Source organism: Misgurnus anguillicaudatus, chromosome 15 (genome assembly GCF_027580225.2).
Source record: "Misgurnus anguillicaudatus chromosome 15, ASM2758022v2, whole genome shotgun sequence".
Lineage (NCBI taxonomy): Eukaryota > Metazoa > Chordata > Actinopteri > Cypriniformes > Cobitidae > Misgurnus > Misgurnus anguillicaudatus.
In genome coordinates this window covers 37,330,001-37,345,225 of record NC_073351.2, presented here as the reverse complement: position 1 = coordinate 37,345,225, position 15,225 = coordinate 37,330,001, and the positions used below count along the sequence as shown (strand labels likewise).

At 39.4% G+C, this 15,225-nt stretch overlaps 1 protein-coding gene across 2 annotated transcripts in view; it reads right to left on the bottom strand.

Annotated features, from left to right (window-relative positions):
- Positions 1-223: 223 nt before the first annotated feature.
- The window catches only part of bnc1 (basonuclin zinc finger protein 1), a 31,990-nt gene continuing 16,988 nt past the window's right edge, over positions 224-15,225 (bottom strand). Inside the window, exons 1-5 of one of the 2 annotated variants that reach the window (XM_055174302.2) lie at positions 8,222-13,649; positions 6,191-6,293; positions 5,313-5,548; positions 3,053-4,785; positions 224-2,489 (exon numbers count right to left, since the gene is read on the bottom strand). In XM_055174302.2, coding sequence (XP_055030277.2) covers positions 1,898-2,489; positions 3,053-4,785; positions 5,313-5,548; positions 6,191-6,293; positions 8,222-8,230 — 2,673 coding nt within the window. In that variant the 5' untranslated portion in view covers positions 8,231-13,649 and the 3' untranslated portion in view covers positions 224-1,897. Of the gene's footprint in view, positions 2,490-3,052; positions 4,786-5,312; positions 5,549-6,190; positions 6,294-8,221; positions 13,650-15,225 lie in introns of those variants that run through there. The other variant, XM_055174303.2, reaches the window with a different exon arrangement.

The following is a 15,225-nucleotide window of genomic DNA, read 5'->3' as shown; positions in this document are numbered from 1 at the left end:
CTGAAATGAAATTATTCGTTTTGTGAAATGGATTTTTGGTCATACTTCCCACAATTAACCCAGGGAGCAATTGGGGGAAACGTGCCTTGCTCATATGGCAATCGCAATCTGCCTGCCATGACATTTAAACCAGCAACCTTAGGGTTATAGGCTTTGGTATCTAACCATTTCTCCACAACTTTTGTTTGGATAAAAGTCAAATAGTGAACACTTCCTTGTGAAATATATTTAAATAATTGTTTATTAACAAATACAATTTGATTCATATTATGATGTTGTTTACAGTGCTTATCAAACAATCATTTTAAATGGCTCTAATATGGTATATGCTTATGTTACAGCAGATACTTCTTTTTCTTTTTGTCTTAAAGAGCAACTGTTGTCCGATTCACGTTTTTACATTTCCTTTGGTGTGTATGTGTATTAGTTCATGTTAACGATATGCAAAAGGTACAAACCCCAAAGAAAACGATGATGAGAGTTATCGTCTCCAACGTAAATCTCTTTTTTTAACTTCAATAAACACACAGATTGTAGGCAACGGTTTACTTCCTGGGATTGGTGATGTAGTAAAGACCGACATTATCATAATTCCTCCCGCTTCGGACTCACAGCCTGTTAGTTAACTCCTGTTAGCATTGCATTGTGACCAAATCTTTCAAACATGGTAAGGAGCGTCACATTTCCGGCTGACATCAGAGGTATTCAGACCAACCACAATGTACAGATTAGCTGGCCAATCAGGGACATAGAGCTTTTCAAATCCATGCGTTTCAGGAAGAGAGTGAAATCTGAAGCTACAAAAATGTACGGTATGTGAATAATAATGTGTTTTAACCATAAACCATGCGAACACATTGTATTATATCAAATACACAAAATAACCTTGTTTTTAGCAATAAAATAGATGCTCTTAAAGGTAAGGTTTTGTCAACAGGTTGGTTTGTGCTTGCGTCGGATATACTGCTCTATCCCTGTGACGTGTAAAATGTGTTTAGATCAGGGCAAAACCATTTCATGTACAATTGCTTGACTTAAGGACATAATACGCTTCGTCAAGCAAAGCATCAACATATTAAACTAGTAAGAATGTATTATAAACTTTAGGATTTTGAGTCTTTATAGTAACCTTTGGTAACACATTCAAGTGCAGTCTTATTTTGATGTTTATAATGCTTTCTTAACAACCACTGTGAATTACGAATCTTTGGTCTATACAAGAATAACTGTATTATAATAAACACAGTAACTAACTGAAAAGGAACACAACAGTCTCTTTAAAAATCAACAGCAACAAAGTCAGAGGGCTTCAAAGATTCATTTGTAACAATTGTACAGCCAGCACAAGTCTACTACAAGAAAATTTACTGCAAGACGAGTCAAATTACTATCATTCACCAACACTTTGTAGCTTTGTAATGCTCTCTCTCTCCCTCTCTCTCTCTCTCTCTCTCTCTCTCTCTCTCTCTCTCTCTCTCTCTCCATATGTGTCTGCCCAATGAACTGCAGAGAAGGACAAAAATAATGAATGAGGGACTTCTAATAGCAATAAATGTTTGTTTTCTTTTTTCTTTTAAAGTGACTTTTTTTACATTTGATTGTGTCTGGGCTATTATGTGTGCTTCTCTTTACAGACTAATTGTTTGTTATATCATAACCCAGACATTTACAGCACTGTATGGCAATTAGACATATTACTTGCTCATTTACAATGAATAAATACAAGGAAAAGATCTTAAGTAGTTTTTAAGATGAAAACCATATTGAAAGATTACAGAAGGTTTTTAATATAAATATTTATGTTTCTTTTTGTCCAAAACTGTTGAACTTCCATTAATTCAAGTGGCCGTATGTATATTCAAGAGTATATGGCTTTATGTGCATAAATGTGTTTGTCCTACTCCTGAATGAAGGAGCTATTTGTTCCAAGGTTACGATGTAGATTTGGATTCTGACTATGTCGATTGCGGCTTCTAACAGAGGAAAATGCCGTGTCACAGCCTGGAACTTTACACTTGTGAAGAAGTCGAAGGTGAACTGTTTTGTAATGAGCTCTGAATGTGCCTTTGTTACTGTAAACTTTCTTACAGAGATGACATGTTATGGGTGATGAGCCATGAGATTGATGACTGAGGCAGGGCAGAGATTCGGCCGTTCCGGCACTCAGGCCATCACAGCTCTCATCGCTGTCCTCCAGAATGAGTCCCTCCTCGCTGCCCATATCCGAGTCCCAGGAGGAGTGAGCGCTTCCTCTCGTGCTTAAGTCTAGTACAGCTTCATCCTCCACAGCACCCTCTGCTGGATCTCTTGCTCTCTCCAGCGATTTACTCATGGGAAACACCAGGCCTGTACGGTTTCTCCCTTTAAGAATGACAGACATCTGGCTCAGAGACTCTTTGTCAGGGAAATCCAGACGTTCACCGCAGAGAGATGCTCCTGAATGATCTTTGGTCAACAGCCTGTAGTGTAGATTCAGATTTGCACTGTGTCTAGAGAATTAAAAGCAAAAATGTTTGAAAACAAAGCTGATTTATATATTGTCATGTGTTTACCATAAATGTCATTTGCATTTACACAGCTACATATGTTAAAATATATCTCTGATACTAATGCATTAGTGCTGTATGTGCATCACTTCATACACTGCTTGAATATAGTTCTTGAGAAGCGAGCAGCACACGGACATAACATTATCGTGTATCTCAAAAAAGGTTGAAAAAATTTGAAAAACTGAAAAAAAATCTTAATTCACAGACTCATCATTGCATGTAGTTTTGGTTATATTCATTAAAAATGACTCCGTGAACAGGGGAGGAGCACTGGTTAAAACTATAAATTGTCTGTATTCAAACGTTGAAAACATTTAGGATAATGCAAGTACACATGTGAACAAAATATATAACACTGTGCTAGTAGCTTTTGGATGTTTTAATGTAAAAATCCTATATTTTGTGGCTTCAACATATTTTTTTTCAAATTTTCAGAAAATGTAAAAGCAACATAAGCAATTTTAAATGTTGGTAAAAATGTTAAGTATGCATAACTGTCTTACCGATCTCTGCTGCGTCGAGAAGGAAAAGTAGCGTTGCAGCCTTCCACAGTGCACATGTGCATCTCTTTCAAGTGCACGTTTCGATAATGCATTTTTACACTGTAAGGGTTTTTGAATGTTTTACTACAGATCTCACAAGGGTGAGACTGTCCTTCTCTATCATCTGAGCAGAAGGTCTCCGGGTCACTGCAACTGTCTACACTGTGCTCACTGTGGCTTATAGTTATATTGGTTGGTTGTGAACTACATGGCGGTTCTTCGCATATCGAGGACTCCCTCTTCCTCTCTTTTATCTGATCCTTTAAGAGAGAAGAAGATGGCAACGTGATGTAACTTTCCTCCTGAGCAAACCTGTCCATTTCTGTTCTCTGTGCGTTGGGGATACACATAAGGGGTGTGGATTGGTCAAGTGTTTCACAGAGCACAGGTTCTCTTAGTTTTTCGTAGTCCATGCTGCTAACCTGATATTTTTCTGTTTCTGTACAGGGGCTAAGAGTCGGACTTTCATCCTCTGATACACCCTCTGCTGCTAGCTCATCCTTCTCGATCTTAATCGGCATGCTGGACTTTCTAGACTTTTTCTTAGGTGCCACATCTGAGCTTGTCTCCATTTGACTGACATCGATGGCCACAGAGGAGGACAGAAGTGGGAGTGAGGGTAGGCTGCCCGGTGTGTGAGCCAGTTCCGCCGGGGTCACCAGGCTACGGTAGAACGGAAGCACAGGCTGTACAGTCTTGAGATTGGGAAAGAGTATTCCGCTCTGACTGATGCCAGAGAAAGAGGTGTGCAGTTTGGGCTCTGAGTTGCGAATTATGAAACTAGAAACCGCTCTGCTCTCTGGCCCCGAATCAAATTCCCTCTTCTCATCCTCAGCCCCGTCCTCCTGTCTCGGGCTCAGGCCGCCTCGTAGGTCTTTGTCTCGATTGTTGCGGTTCATTGGCATGTGAAGCCTTGGATTCGGATTAGCGCTATGCCTGTTCCGACTGCGTAGAGAGCTGAACACCATGTTGCATCCTTCAATGGTACATTTATGTTTGATCTTCAGGTGAACGGCATTGTAGTGTATCTTCAGCGTGCCTTTATCGTAGAAGGTTTTCTCACAGGCGCTGCAGAACACACGGCCCTTCTTCATGGTTCCGCTCTTCTCTGCACACCTTATTTTGTTCTCGGGAGACATCTGTGTGATTTCAGAAATGATGGAGGGCGTGCAGGTGGTGGAGGGCGAGGAGTTTCCACTCACATTAAACTCTTCTGATTCCATCTTTGTAGATTCTGTGTCCATCGTCACATCTGCCCTCACAGGTCCGGTGTCGAACGAAGCAGCGGCGGCATCGAGGCTTATATCTGCAGTCTCGTGTTTGGTTTGCACCTCCTGGCAGCTGGAATCCGTGCTAGAGCTCAAGAATGGTGCTGGCACAGCGGAGTTCAGCAGCGGCAACATGAGGGTCATGCTGTTCACTAGCGTCTCAAAATGGTGTCCATTACTACAGCTGGGTGCCTCAGGTTTACCAGGTAGCCGCGAGGGGCGCTGGGTGTTGCTTTCGATAAAGCTACGGATGTCAGAATTGGTTCTGGAAGTTGGAACGACAACTGCCTGTCCCTCCTTATCCTGAAGAGCCATCAGCTCCACGATGGATTTTGTCTCTCCGAAACGTAGGAACTGCTGCAGCGTGACAATCTCTTCCTCAAAGGTCATTATGGCCCAACGGTCCAACACCTTTCCGGCCACATCCTGCACACATATGCACAATGGAGCATTAGTTGCATTATGAATTTTAAACAGACACTTTTTGCCAACTTTGACCCTAAAATGCATAGCATGTGACAGACTGACAGTGTTGCTAAATATCAAGTCATCCATACATCTAATGCATGTGGACTTAAGAACTCTAATTACTGCAGCCGAGTGACTCGTTTCTCCTTATTTAAATGATGCGGGTTTCCCTGTTTGAGTGGGAGGGGAGGAAAAGGAGGGAGGAGATCAGAGAGGAGCTAGGCGAGTCTTTCAGTCTGCCTGTAATCAGTCTTGAGTGCCAGCAGGCTTTGAAAGTCCTACAGCAGCTTCATGTTGTAACCAGAATTAATATTTCATCATACAGCATTCATCTGGCGCTTTAACTTTACATTCTTCACTACAAGAACTACTATGAACCTGAATACTTGATGAGCGGACGAATGGTGGGTCACTACTAGATTTCGGAGGATTACTTGCCATCGCGCATTAAAATATCAGGGTTAGGTTTCAGATCAGTAGCTCACCTGCAACACGTAACCACGAATGTAGTCCTGCAGAGTCCAGTCCAGTGCGTTCAGGATCTGAATGACCTCCTCCTGCTTAAGGACACTGAAGAGTCGATCCAGCAGGATCTTCAGACGCACTGGGATCGCCTGAGTCCCATAAAGCATCAAACTGCAGATATCAAACACCACGTTGGAGTGAACAATCTCAACCTGGCTTCCTTGATACGTGTGATGAAACTTCAACTTGCTCAGGGCTGGAAAACAGACAGAAGTTTACACTAAACATGATATTTAAACTCACTGCTTCTGTTTTTTTTTTTAAATGATGATGATTTCTTAAAATTGCTACCATAAAAATGCAATACAGTACTTAGGGTTAGGGTTAGGTACAGTTCTCTAATTCTCTACAATTTCTTAGCATCTTTTGTGATGTATTACAGGCAAGTTTGTACATTTATCACCATGTCTATAAAAAGATAAATATAAAAACTGGCCATCAGTAACTTTAATCCATGTTTAAGTCACAACACTGAAACATAAAGTTTTTAATTTTAATCAAATTGGATGTGCAAATCATTTCAACTTACTATTTTATATTTTGACTAGTGATGAATTGTTGTGACTTAAAAAAACAAGTCGAATTTCTTGACTTAATTTCATATGTAAAAGTATACATAAAAACAAATGTTGATAAGACTTATTGATCACATTACTTTTACTTTTACAATTTATGTTTAAGAATTAAACTATTTTGGAGGGGCAGAAAGCCAAATGTAAAATGTAAAGAAAGAAACCCACAGTACTGTGAAAACAGAACAAGGTAAAAAGTTAAAATTCTAATAGAAAGTAAACAAAATGTGTCAAATGTGATGTATTAAAGCTAAAACTGAACTCACCATGGGCGACCCAGCCATGTTTACAATGCTCACACAGTCTGCGTCGCAGTTTACCTGGTTTGAAACTGTCACAATTGCAGTTCACAACCGTGCAGCAAATAGCCTGTCCAAAAACACACAATCATTAAAAAGTAAAGACATTTTCTGTGCAGTAAAGACATTTTCTAAAGACATACAAGCAAAAAAATCATTATTTTATTTTAATTCAATAAAAAATATTTTTGGTTCTGCCCCATTAAGTCACTGACCATTATACATTATTTGCAAAAATCGTCAAATGTCCTAGATGTGTAGAACATTCTCAGTTCCTACCGGAGAACATAAGGGTTTGTTCATATACACCATACAAACTATTAATAACTGTTAAATGATTTACACATTTTTTATATAAAAAAAATAGAAAAATAGAAAACAGAAGCATTGTGATTTTGCAGTACATCTGAGTTCTACTCCGAGGTTACTGGGATTTATACATGACTGCTTTTATTTCATTTTAATTGTCAATATTATTAATAAACATAGAAACCTTGATGATGATCTCAGAAAACAACAACATAAAATCCAGCTCAAATTGACAATGCTAAAAGAAGAAATTTAATTTATTACCTTTTTTCTCTTAGAAGCATACAACACGTGTTGTATGCTATTGTTCTATTTTTTATTTGAAAAGAAAAGTATTTGATGTAATTCAGGCTCAATCTAAAAACTAGAGTTGTTTATACACACAAATAAAGAGAGCAAGGTTTTATTAGAGAATAACAGAAAACATTAAATAATATGGTTTCTGGTCATAAATGATTGGTTACTTATTTTTAAAACTGTTTATTTGTTGTTGTTAGGTACATAATACTCAAGACAGTGCATTTAATAAAATGAAAATAAAAAACATTAACAGCTATACAGATTTCATTCTGATCGCACAGTGTGTGTAATGTCAAATTTGAGATTTTTAAATGCAAGTCTTCACATAGAAATAGTCTTCGCACAGCATTAAATCTTATTTTGTGGGTGTAGGTGTAACTATATATAAATATATGCTTGATTTTGTAAGTAATGACATTACTTAAAATTTAAATTTTATTATCATAAACAAGTTGTGAATTGTATTATGGTACTCATGTAAAAAAAATTATTTTCAATAAATAACACTTGCAATGAAATTTTAATTGCTGAAAGAACTACAAGGTTTGGGACGAAAGTTTAAAGTTCAGATATGTGAGTAAATTAAGAGAAAAATGCAGTCAGAAGTTTCCATAAGTGCAGCAGTGAGGACTGATATCAATACGAATACGAAGACTTCATGGGATGTCATAGTTCAGGACTTTAGCACCAAACAGCGGTGACAGATTGTCGTGAGCCTAACAAACCACACAAATAAACACGCACATGTACGCACCCTCCCAACACACACACATACAAAGGAATCACGGCCCAGGGCCATTAACTCTGTTTGCCCGCCCAGAAACAGGGTCTTTTAGTCCCACTGCGAGACACAAACTCCTCACCGTTGGGACAGGGAGCTCTGGAATACTTTGACTGCCAGGAAGCGAAATTGCTTTAGTGGAATTTGTTGTCCATTTCTGCCAAAGATCCCATTAACAAACATCTTCCACTTAATAGTCTTTTCTTAATATCCTGCTTTATGTTTTATTCTGTTTTCGTTGCTCACACACTCTCTCTCTCTCTCTCTCTCTCCCTCACTCGCTCGCTCGCTCTCTCGTTTACTCAGCATGGCTAATTGTTGCATTATGGCTGTAACAGACCAATACTCCTGTCTTAAATTACATTCCATTGGGCGGCCAGACGATACATTTTAACATCACAATAAAGTTTTACTCGAAAGATGCAGTGAGGTAATAGATACATTACCACAAATTACAGTCATGACACCACTTTTAAAAAATGCACTTTATCAATAAATATATTCAGTAAATGACCATCTTTAACTTTAAAAGTGTCTCTAAACAGCAAAGAATCAACATCTTTAGTTCTAACATCATTTCTGTGAAAGAAAGAAACTAAAGTTCTTACCTCAGACATTTTGATCAGACTGAAGTTCCTGAGCAGTTAGCCATTCCAGCAGAATCTCTTGTCTGTACAAGTTCTACTGCGAGAGATCCATCACTCACAGTGGAGTCACAGACACACACACAACACATACACACACACACACACACACACACTTTCTCCTGCAATCGACAGACACACCGTTGTGTGTCCACAGGCCTGTGTGTAAGTGAGTGTCCGGGATGAGTGTGTGCCGGGCGCTGGAGAGAGGAATGAGACCCTCCCTTTCTCCCTCCCTCCCACCTCTCACCTTAGGAGCTCTCACACACACTCACATCCCTCCCCCATTGGGTGGCGGGCCAGTCCCCTCACAGCTGGCTGGAAGAGGGCATGACACGTGTCTCACACAGAGATTTGATCAAAAGGAATCACAAAGGCTAGAAGCTCCTAATGCAGTCAGGAGAGACAGTCTCTCTACCTCACCTCTCTCTCCCCAGCAGTTGAGTAATGCACTAAATCAATGCAGCCCAGCACAAGACACACTCTAGTGCGGGATAATGTGTGCGTGTGTGTGTGCGTGTGTGTGTGCGTGTGTGTGTAACAACCTCTGATCAAGTCCAGCAATGCCTTTTGCTCGTATTATGTTTTTCACGTCAAAAAAAATTGACAAAACTTTTTTTTATTCTTTTTTTTAAAATAGCTTAAGTATCAACAAAGTAAAATATTTGAAATGATTCTTCATTTTTACAAATTTGGCAGGGGTTTTTATTTGAAGCCACTTACAGTGCATTCAAGCTATACCTTTTTTTAGCGTGTGTGATTTCTGGGATCAAACACACAACCCTTTTAAAATGACCAGATAAGCTATGTATCCACCTCTTATCGGTAAACACTAAAAAAAATGTATGGAAATAAAATGAAATCTACAGTGCAAATGAGGTTATTAACTGTGCAGCACTTTTTACAGTAATACACCAATTACATAGCAGGTAAAAACATGCTGAGTTTAATCCATTACAGAGCATGTTTTAACAGGTTTAACACTCTGAAATATGAACATCGCCACTATGTGACTAGAAACGACAAGAACTGTTACTGTGTAACTAATAATGCTTGAAATATTCAGTTAAATCTGATTTACTTATAGGAGATCAAAGCTTTATTTGTAAGAGGCTAATTTTATGAAGTCACACATGGGAAGTTCTTGCTCGTCCAGGGAGACCCAGAGGATGCTTATCAAATCAACATGCGGAAATTGGCTGGTTTGCTGTGCTGCTGTTTGTAAGACTTGAAGATTTTTAAAAGGCTGAATTGGTTTCGCTGGTTTTTCAGCCTCAGGCTGTGGTCTCCAGTCATTCTGTCACTAAGCGCTGGTTAAAACTGGTGGGTTTTTTTTGCTAACAGGCACCACATTACTGAAACCAAAATATATTTTCTTTTTGCAGTTTTTACACATCAGTGCCAAACATTTCAGTCGATTGAAGGTGCAATAATATTAAAAGCTTAAACCACATTAGCTGTTACTGTTAATGTTGTAAGATTTCAGGCAGAAACATGTATCTTATTTATCCAAAAAGGAAAAACAGAATAACTGTTTATATGTCTGTTTGTTTCTGAACTACATTCAGCTTCTGCAAAATACATTATGATGCATTTGGATGATCTGATTCAGTAACAGTTTGACAGTACAACAGCATAATACTATCGTAAAAAGTTTCGGAATAAAATGTACGATTTGAGCCACTATATCCAAATCCAACTTTTTGTAAATATAAACTATGTTAGTTATACATTCTGGATCCTTATCATCAATTTTATGGTACAGTCGAAGCATTTTGGATTTGAAATTCCAGTAGTTAAAGGACACATTTGTGCATCACCTAACTCAACAACGCACATGGTACTTTTTCTGGTTGAATAGTGCTTTAATGAGGATCGTTTTAATCTGAAACGGTACGAGTGAAAGCTTTGAGCCTGCAGAGAGTACTTCAAAAACTGCTGAGAGCAGCTTCTATCTCATAGTGGCTCTAAAAATATTGTCTTTGAACAAGCTGCAGGCCATGTCAGCCACGAAAAGTCCTCATATTCTCACCCAACTTTCAGAGAGATGTTACGTCAGATATAGTTGTGGAGGAGCAGGGTGACCTCTGACCTATATCATCTCTCTGCTCACCGAGTAACAGAAATGGGCTCCAGGCGAAGCACTGACAGATGTGCGTAGAGACAGAATCCCGAACCAAGACTCCACCACGAACCTTAATCCAAACCTGAACCCAGAACGCTTCTGAAATGTGCTTTATTTGAGATCAGCGCAAAGATAAAGGTAACGTGACAGCAACACTCTATTTGGTGTACAATCAGGTCAGGTCGCCAGAGAGGATTAATAAAGTGTAGCACATATCAGTTCCAGTCTGCAATGTGTGTGTGTGTGTGTGTGTGTGTGTGTGTGTGTGTGTGTGTGTGTGTTATCACCAGTCTGCTATTGATCAGTTCAATCCACATTAAGGAGAGATGCTTTTATGATAATCTGCTGTTGTCCATGTAATAGCTACATTAGACACACTGCTGCACATCGGACACCTGTTTGGTCTCTTTAGAATTACCGTTTGCATTACAACACAGTTTAATGGCCTTTTAAAAGGGGAGGGGGTGGAAAACTTTCCAGAAGTTAGAGAGCCCTTTAGAAAGCCATCAGCAGATGAATGATAGAGCGATAGATGAACCATCGCAGTGTAGGTGGGACACATACACTGCCAAAAGCACACAGACAATACCTTTCACTGTCTTTCTTTTCTTATTTTCCTTTGCCAGTTTTACGAATAGGCTTAAGGCTACATTTACACAACATGTCATCAAATTTGTTTATGCAGTATATGCTTAATTCCTACAGTGGTTTTGCCTCAATCGCACTAGCAGTTTCAAAGACGAAAGCTGTTTAAATGCTAAATCACAATGTTGCACAAATCATAAAGCAAAACCTAGAATTTTACCTCTGGTCAAGTTTGGTTTGAAAACATTAAAGGTGTAGCGGAAGATTTTCTCGAATTTTAGAAAAGAACCGCCTTCTCCACTTTTTAAAAAAAAATGCAATTGCACAACACTCCTGATTGACAACTAGGAGGACCAATAGTCTTGATGATCCACCCAGAAAAAGAAAATCCTCCGCAATACTTTTAAAACGTTGCGCGCACACACAGCCTTACTTCTCTTTTTATACTCTACATAAAATTTGTTTGCATGTAAATTCAAATATATATTTTCCTTGAATTGTCTTTATATATTTTTAATACATATTCACATGTAAATGTGCATTACATATGTTAACATATATTCCTCAATATATGGAAAGCAGCAATTCCTTATGTATTATTCAGTATATTGTAATTTCATCATATTTCATCGTATCGTATTTCTAATTGTACTATATTACAATACATTATTCTATATAATTACCAAATTTCTTCAATATATTAACCCTTCATATATAACAAAATATATTTTAATAAAAACAATCAAGGTGAGTAGTTTTGTCTGAGGTAGGTTAAGTTTATTATTACACATGACCCTGGACAATATTTTGTCAATTTTAATTCACCCTGCAGTCGGAACACATAATATGCATGCACATTTTCACAGATTTACATTTTCACTGATTTGTTGTTTATAAGGTAGCAAGAACGTCATTAAAATAAACGAGTGTCTTTGACATGAAATGCATGACACAAGCAGAATATAGTAAGACAGAGATGTAAAAATATAGAGAATTTAGCAAGAATAATAGAATTATTGTGATTTTAGAGAGATACAAAAGAGATATGGAGAAATATAGAGTGATATGGAGAAACAGGCAAGAAAGGGGGTAGGAGAAATGGAAACAGGCACCTGGACTCCATCAGTTTCAGCAGTGTAAATATCCTCTGCATTCCTGCTGCCATGCTGGCCTGAGAGGTCAGAGGTCATGATGACAAACGCATGACCCAGGAGCTCTGCGAAGAAGCTTCTGGAATCTTTCAGCAGGGACAGCGTTCAGTATTACCAGGCAAACATTGCACACCCATGCACCCAGTGGTTCATCCTGACGGGCGGACACACACACACACACGCACAAGTTTGTGTCGCTATCATTCTGCATGCACACAATAAACCTTTTATGTTTCAGCCTTTCACAGGCGCACACACTAAAAACCCAGAATATTATAAGAAGTGTATCAAACTTAAGATGGATTAACAAATTGAATACACATGGATTGCATTTAACTGCTGGTGAATTTAATTTAAATCATAAGCATCGACATACAATTATTGATTGTACTGAAATATAGATGATGATGTGACCTGCAGGTGTAACTCATCACACACGCAGGGTAAAACGCAGGTTGTCCGTGTAAAGGTGTGTGGACGTGGGCTGCTTTATGTCAGTATGGGGGTGTATTTGGTGTTTCGTGCCTCTGTCCTCTAGACTCTTCATTAAACTCACTTCACTGCTTGATTCTCCTATAACACTTATGACCCTTTCCTCCCTCCACCTGCTCAACTCACACTATATGAGAGAGACAATCTTCACAACGAGTGTGTGTGTGTGTGTGTGTGTGTGTGTGTGTGTGTGTGTGTGTGTGTGTGTGTGTGCGTGCGTGCGTGCGTGCGTGTGTGTGTGTGTGTGTGTGAGAGAGAGAAACAGAATAAAGGAGGAGCTTGCACTGTAGATTATGTGAAAGTTTTTAGTTTGGCTTTTCTTTCTGTTTCTCTTAAACAAACAGTTAAAGTTTAGAGTTGAACTTTGTGTTTTATTCTGTCCAGTCTCTTGTTCTGATTTCATCTATCAGCAGAAACGAAGGATGCAGCGCTAAGGTGTTTTGTACCGCTGTTGAAGTTAAAGCCACTGTGTTGGGTTATCTGTCGTAGTAATCTGTTGATCACAAATGCAGGCATGCGCAGCCCCGGGCTGATGATGTATGTTGGGGCTTGCAGATGTGAAGGATGCTTTCTTTGTCCCTGGTGAGAGAACCCTGGTGTTCATGAAAAGAAGCCCTTTCGCTACTAAACATATGTGTGCTACATATTTGCTGTCCCGTTGCCTTTGTCACTACCAGTTAGCTGTACCAAACACACACTACCATAGAAAGATCATTCACTGCTTGTGATTGCACACTTTGTGCCTGATGTTTGCCTTCAAGGGCTGAAGGGGTGACAAGGTTGGAATTAGAAAAGCATGTGGTGTCTGAATTAACTGTGAGACAAATTCACTTCCTGCCACACTGCAGATGCCACAACAGTCTCCCGTCACATACACACACATACCAAGACCTTACACACCTCTCAAGAGACACAATTCACCTGAAGGAGCCAAGCACTGCCAGATGTGTGTGTGTGTGTGTGTGTGTGTGTGTGTGTGTGTGTGTGTGTGTGTGTGTGTGTGTGTGTGTGTGTGTGTGTGTGTGTGTGTGTGTGTGTGTGTGTGTGTGTGTGTGTGCGTGTGTGTGTGTGTGCGTGTGCGTGTGCGCGTGGCGTGCGCATGTTTGTGAGAGAGAGAGACATGGCCAGGAACTTATGGACACACACAATCAAATAGAAACACACATGCACACACAAACTAACCCTGTCTCACTAACACTACATGCAGCATATGCTTTCAGTCAAGGATGAGAAACGCAGGCACCAGCACATGCCAAAAGTCTTTCAAGCATCAGACTGCAGCTTAGTGCACTGATCCTGCTAGTCAGCAGATACATGTCACCATCCAACAAGTCAAGGCTGGTTAAACTAGAAAACAGCTTAGGGACCTTGTCCAGACACCCAACCCAGGCTAACAAAATACAACTTGATATTACTGCGACTTCTCCTCAGTCACTCCCAGAATGCAGCGAGAGAGGAGATGTTTTGAGGGAATCACAGGACACTTTGAGATTTGAACGAGTGTGATTTAAAGGAAAGTTGTCAGTTGCCGGTGCCTCACAGATGGACATGAAGTGCGGGAGCTGGAATGTCGATGTTGCACAATGAGTTGATTGTTTAGCGGCGATACGTGTCTGAGCCAAAGACACACCTGCCCGAACGCGGCCACAGCTCTGACACAACTAGAGCAACGTCTATCAGCAGTCACACACAAAAGCCATTTACTTGGACTGAAATGTCCCACTCTAAGGATTTTCCAAGATCACGCACGTGTGTGCAGAAAAAATCTTCAAGCTTCAAGTCATTACTCTTCAAAAAATCTTTTACAACACTGAATTAGTTTGTCAAAATGTCTTTGTTTAAATGCAGCGCGTAAGGTTTGTGTGCAGATACAGGAATCGTTTTTAACAATTTTTTTCTTTTTATACAGTAGATGTTTAACTTTTGCTTTATTTATTTTGTACTTTTTATGCAGACACATCAACACTCTGCAAATCAGGGGCCTCATTTATAAAGCATTCGTACGCAAAGATTGATCGTAAAGTGTGCGTACAAAAAATCCACGGCAAAGTCCATATTTATAAAAACTGTCTTTGACGTGGAAAAGTGCTTAGTGCCACGGCAGGGTCTGAGCAGACGTATGCACTTTTGCTTGTCAGATTGCTGCAAGTTTTTTGAAATATAAGTCATTCTTGCTGCTCAAAAAGGGTTTAAACATTGACAGACGCTCTTTTATATGTCAATGACATTAATTAGCCAGCGTTTAAAGGCGGAGATCTGAAACTGCTCAGCTGCGCACAAGTTCAAGTTCATTTGTGATTTATAGATTCCCCATCTGAAAGAAATGGGTACATGCGTACGTACAGCATTTTATAAATGAGGCCCCAGGTTTAATGATCAACTCTCATTTTAATTCCTGCTCTTTACATGATGTTTTACTGTAATGAAAACTGACAAAAGCAGAACAATATCATGCACTGTATACCTATGACAAACACTGTGGGCTGTCAATGAGAAGATAAAAGCACACAGCTCTTCATACCATTACCATCACACCTACACCATCACCACATGGGTCTTTCATGTACAAAAACATAAAAGTAATTGTAAACTCTCAAGGTGAAGTTCTGAAGTTT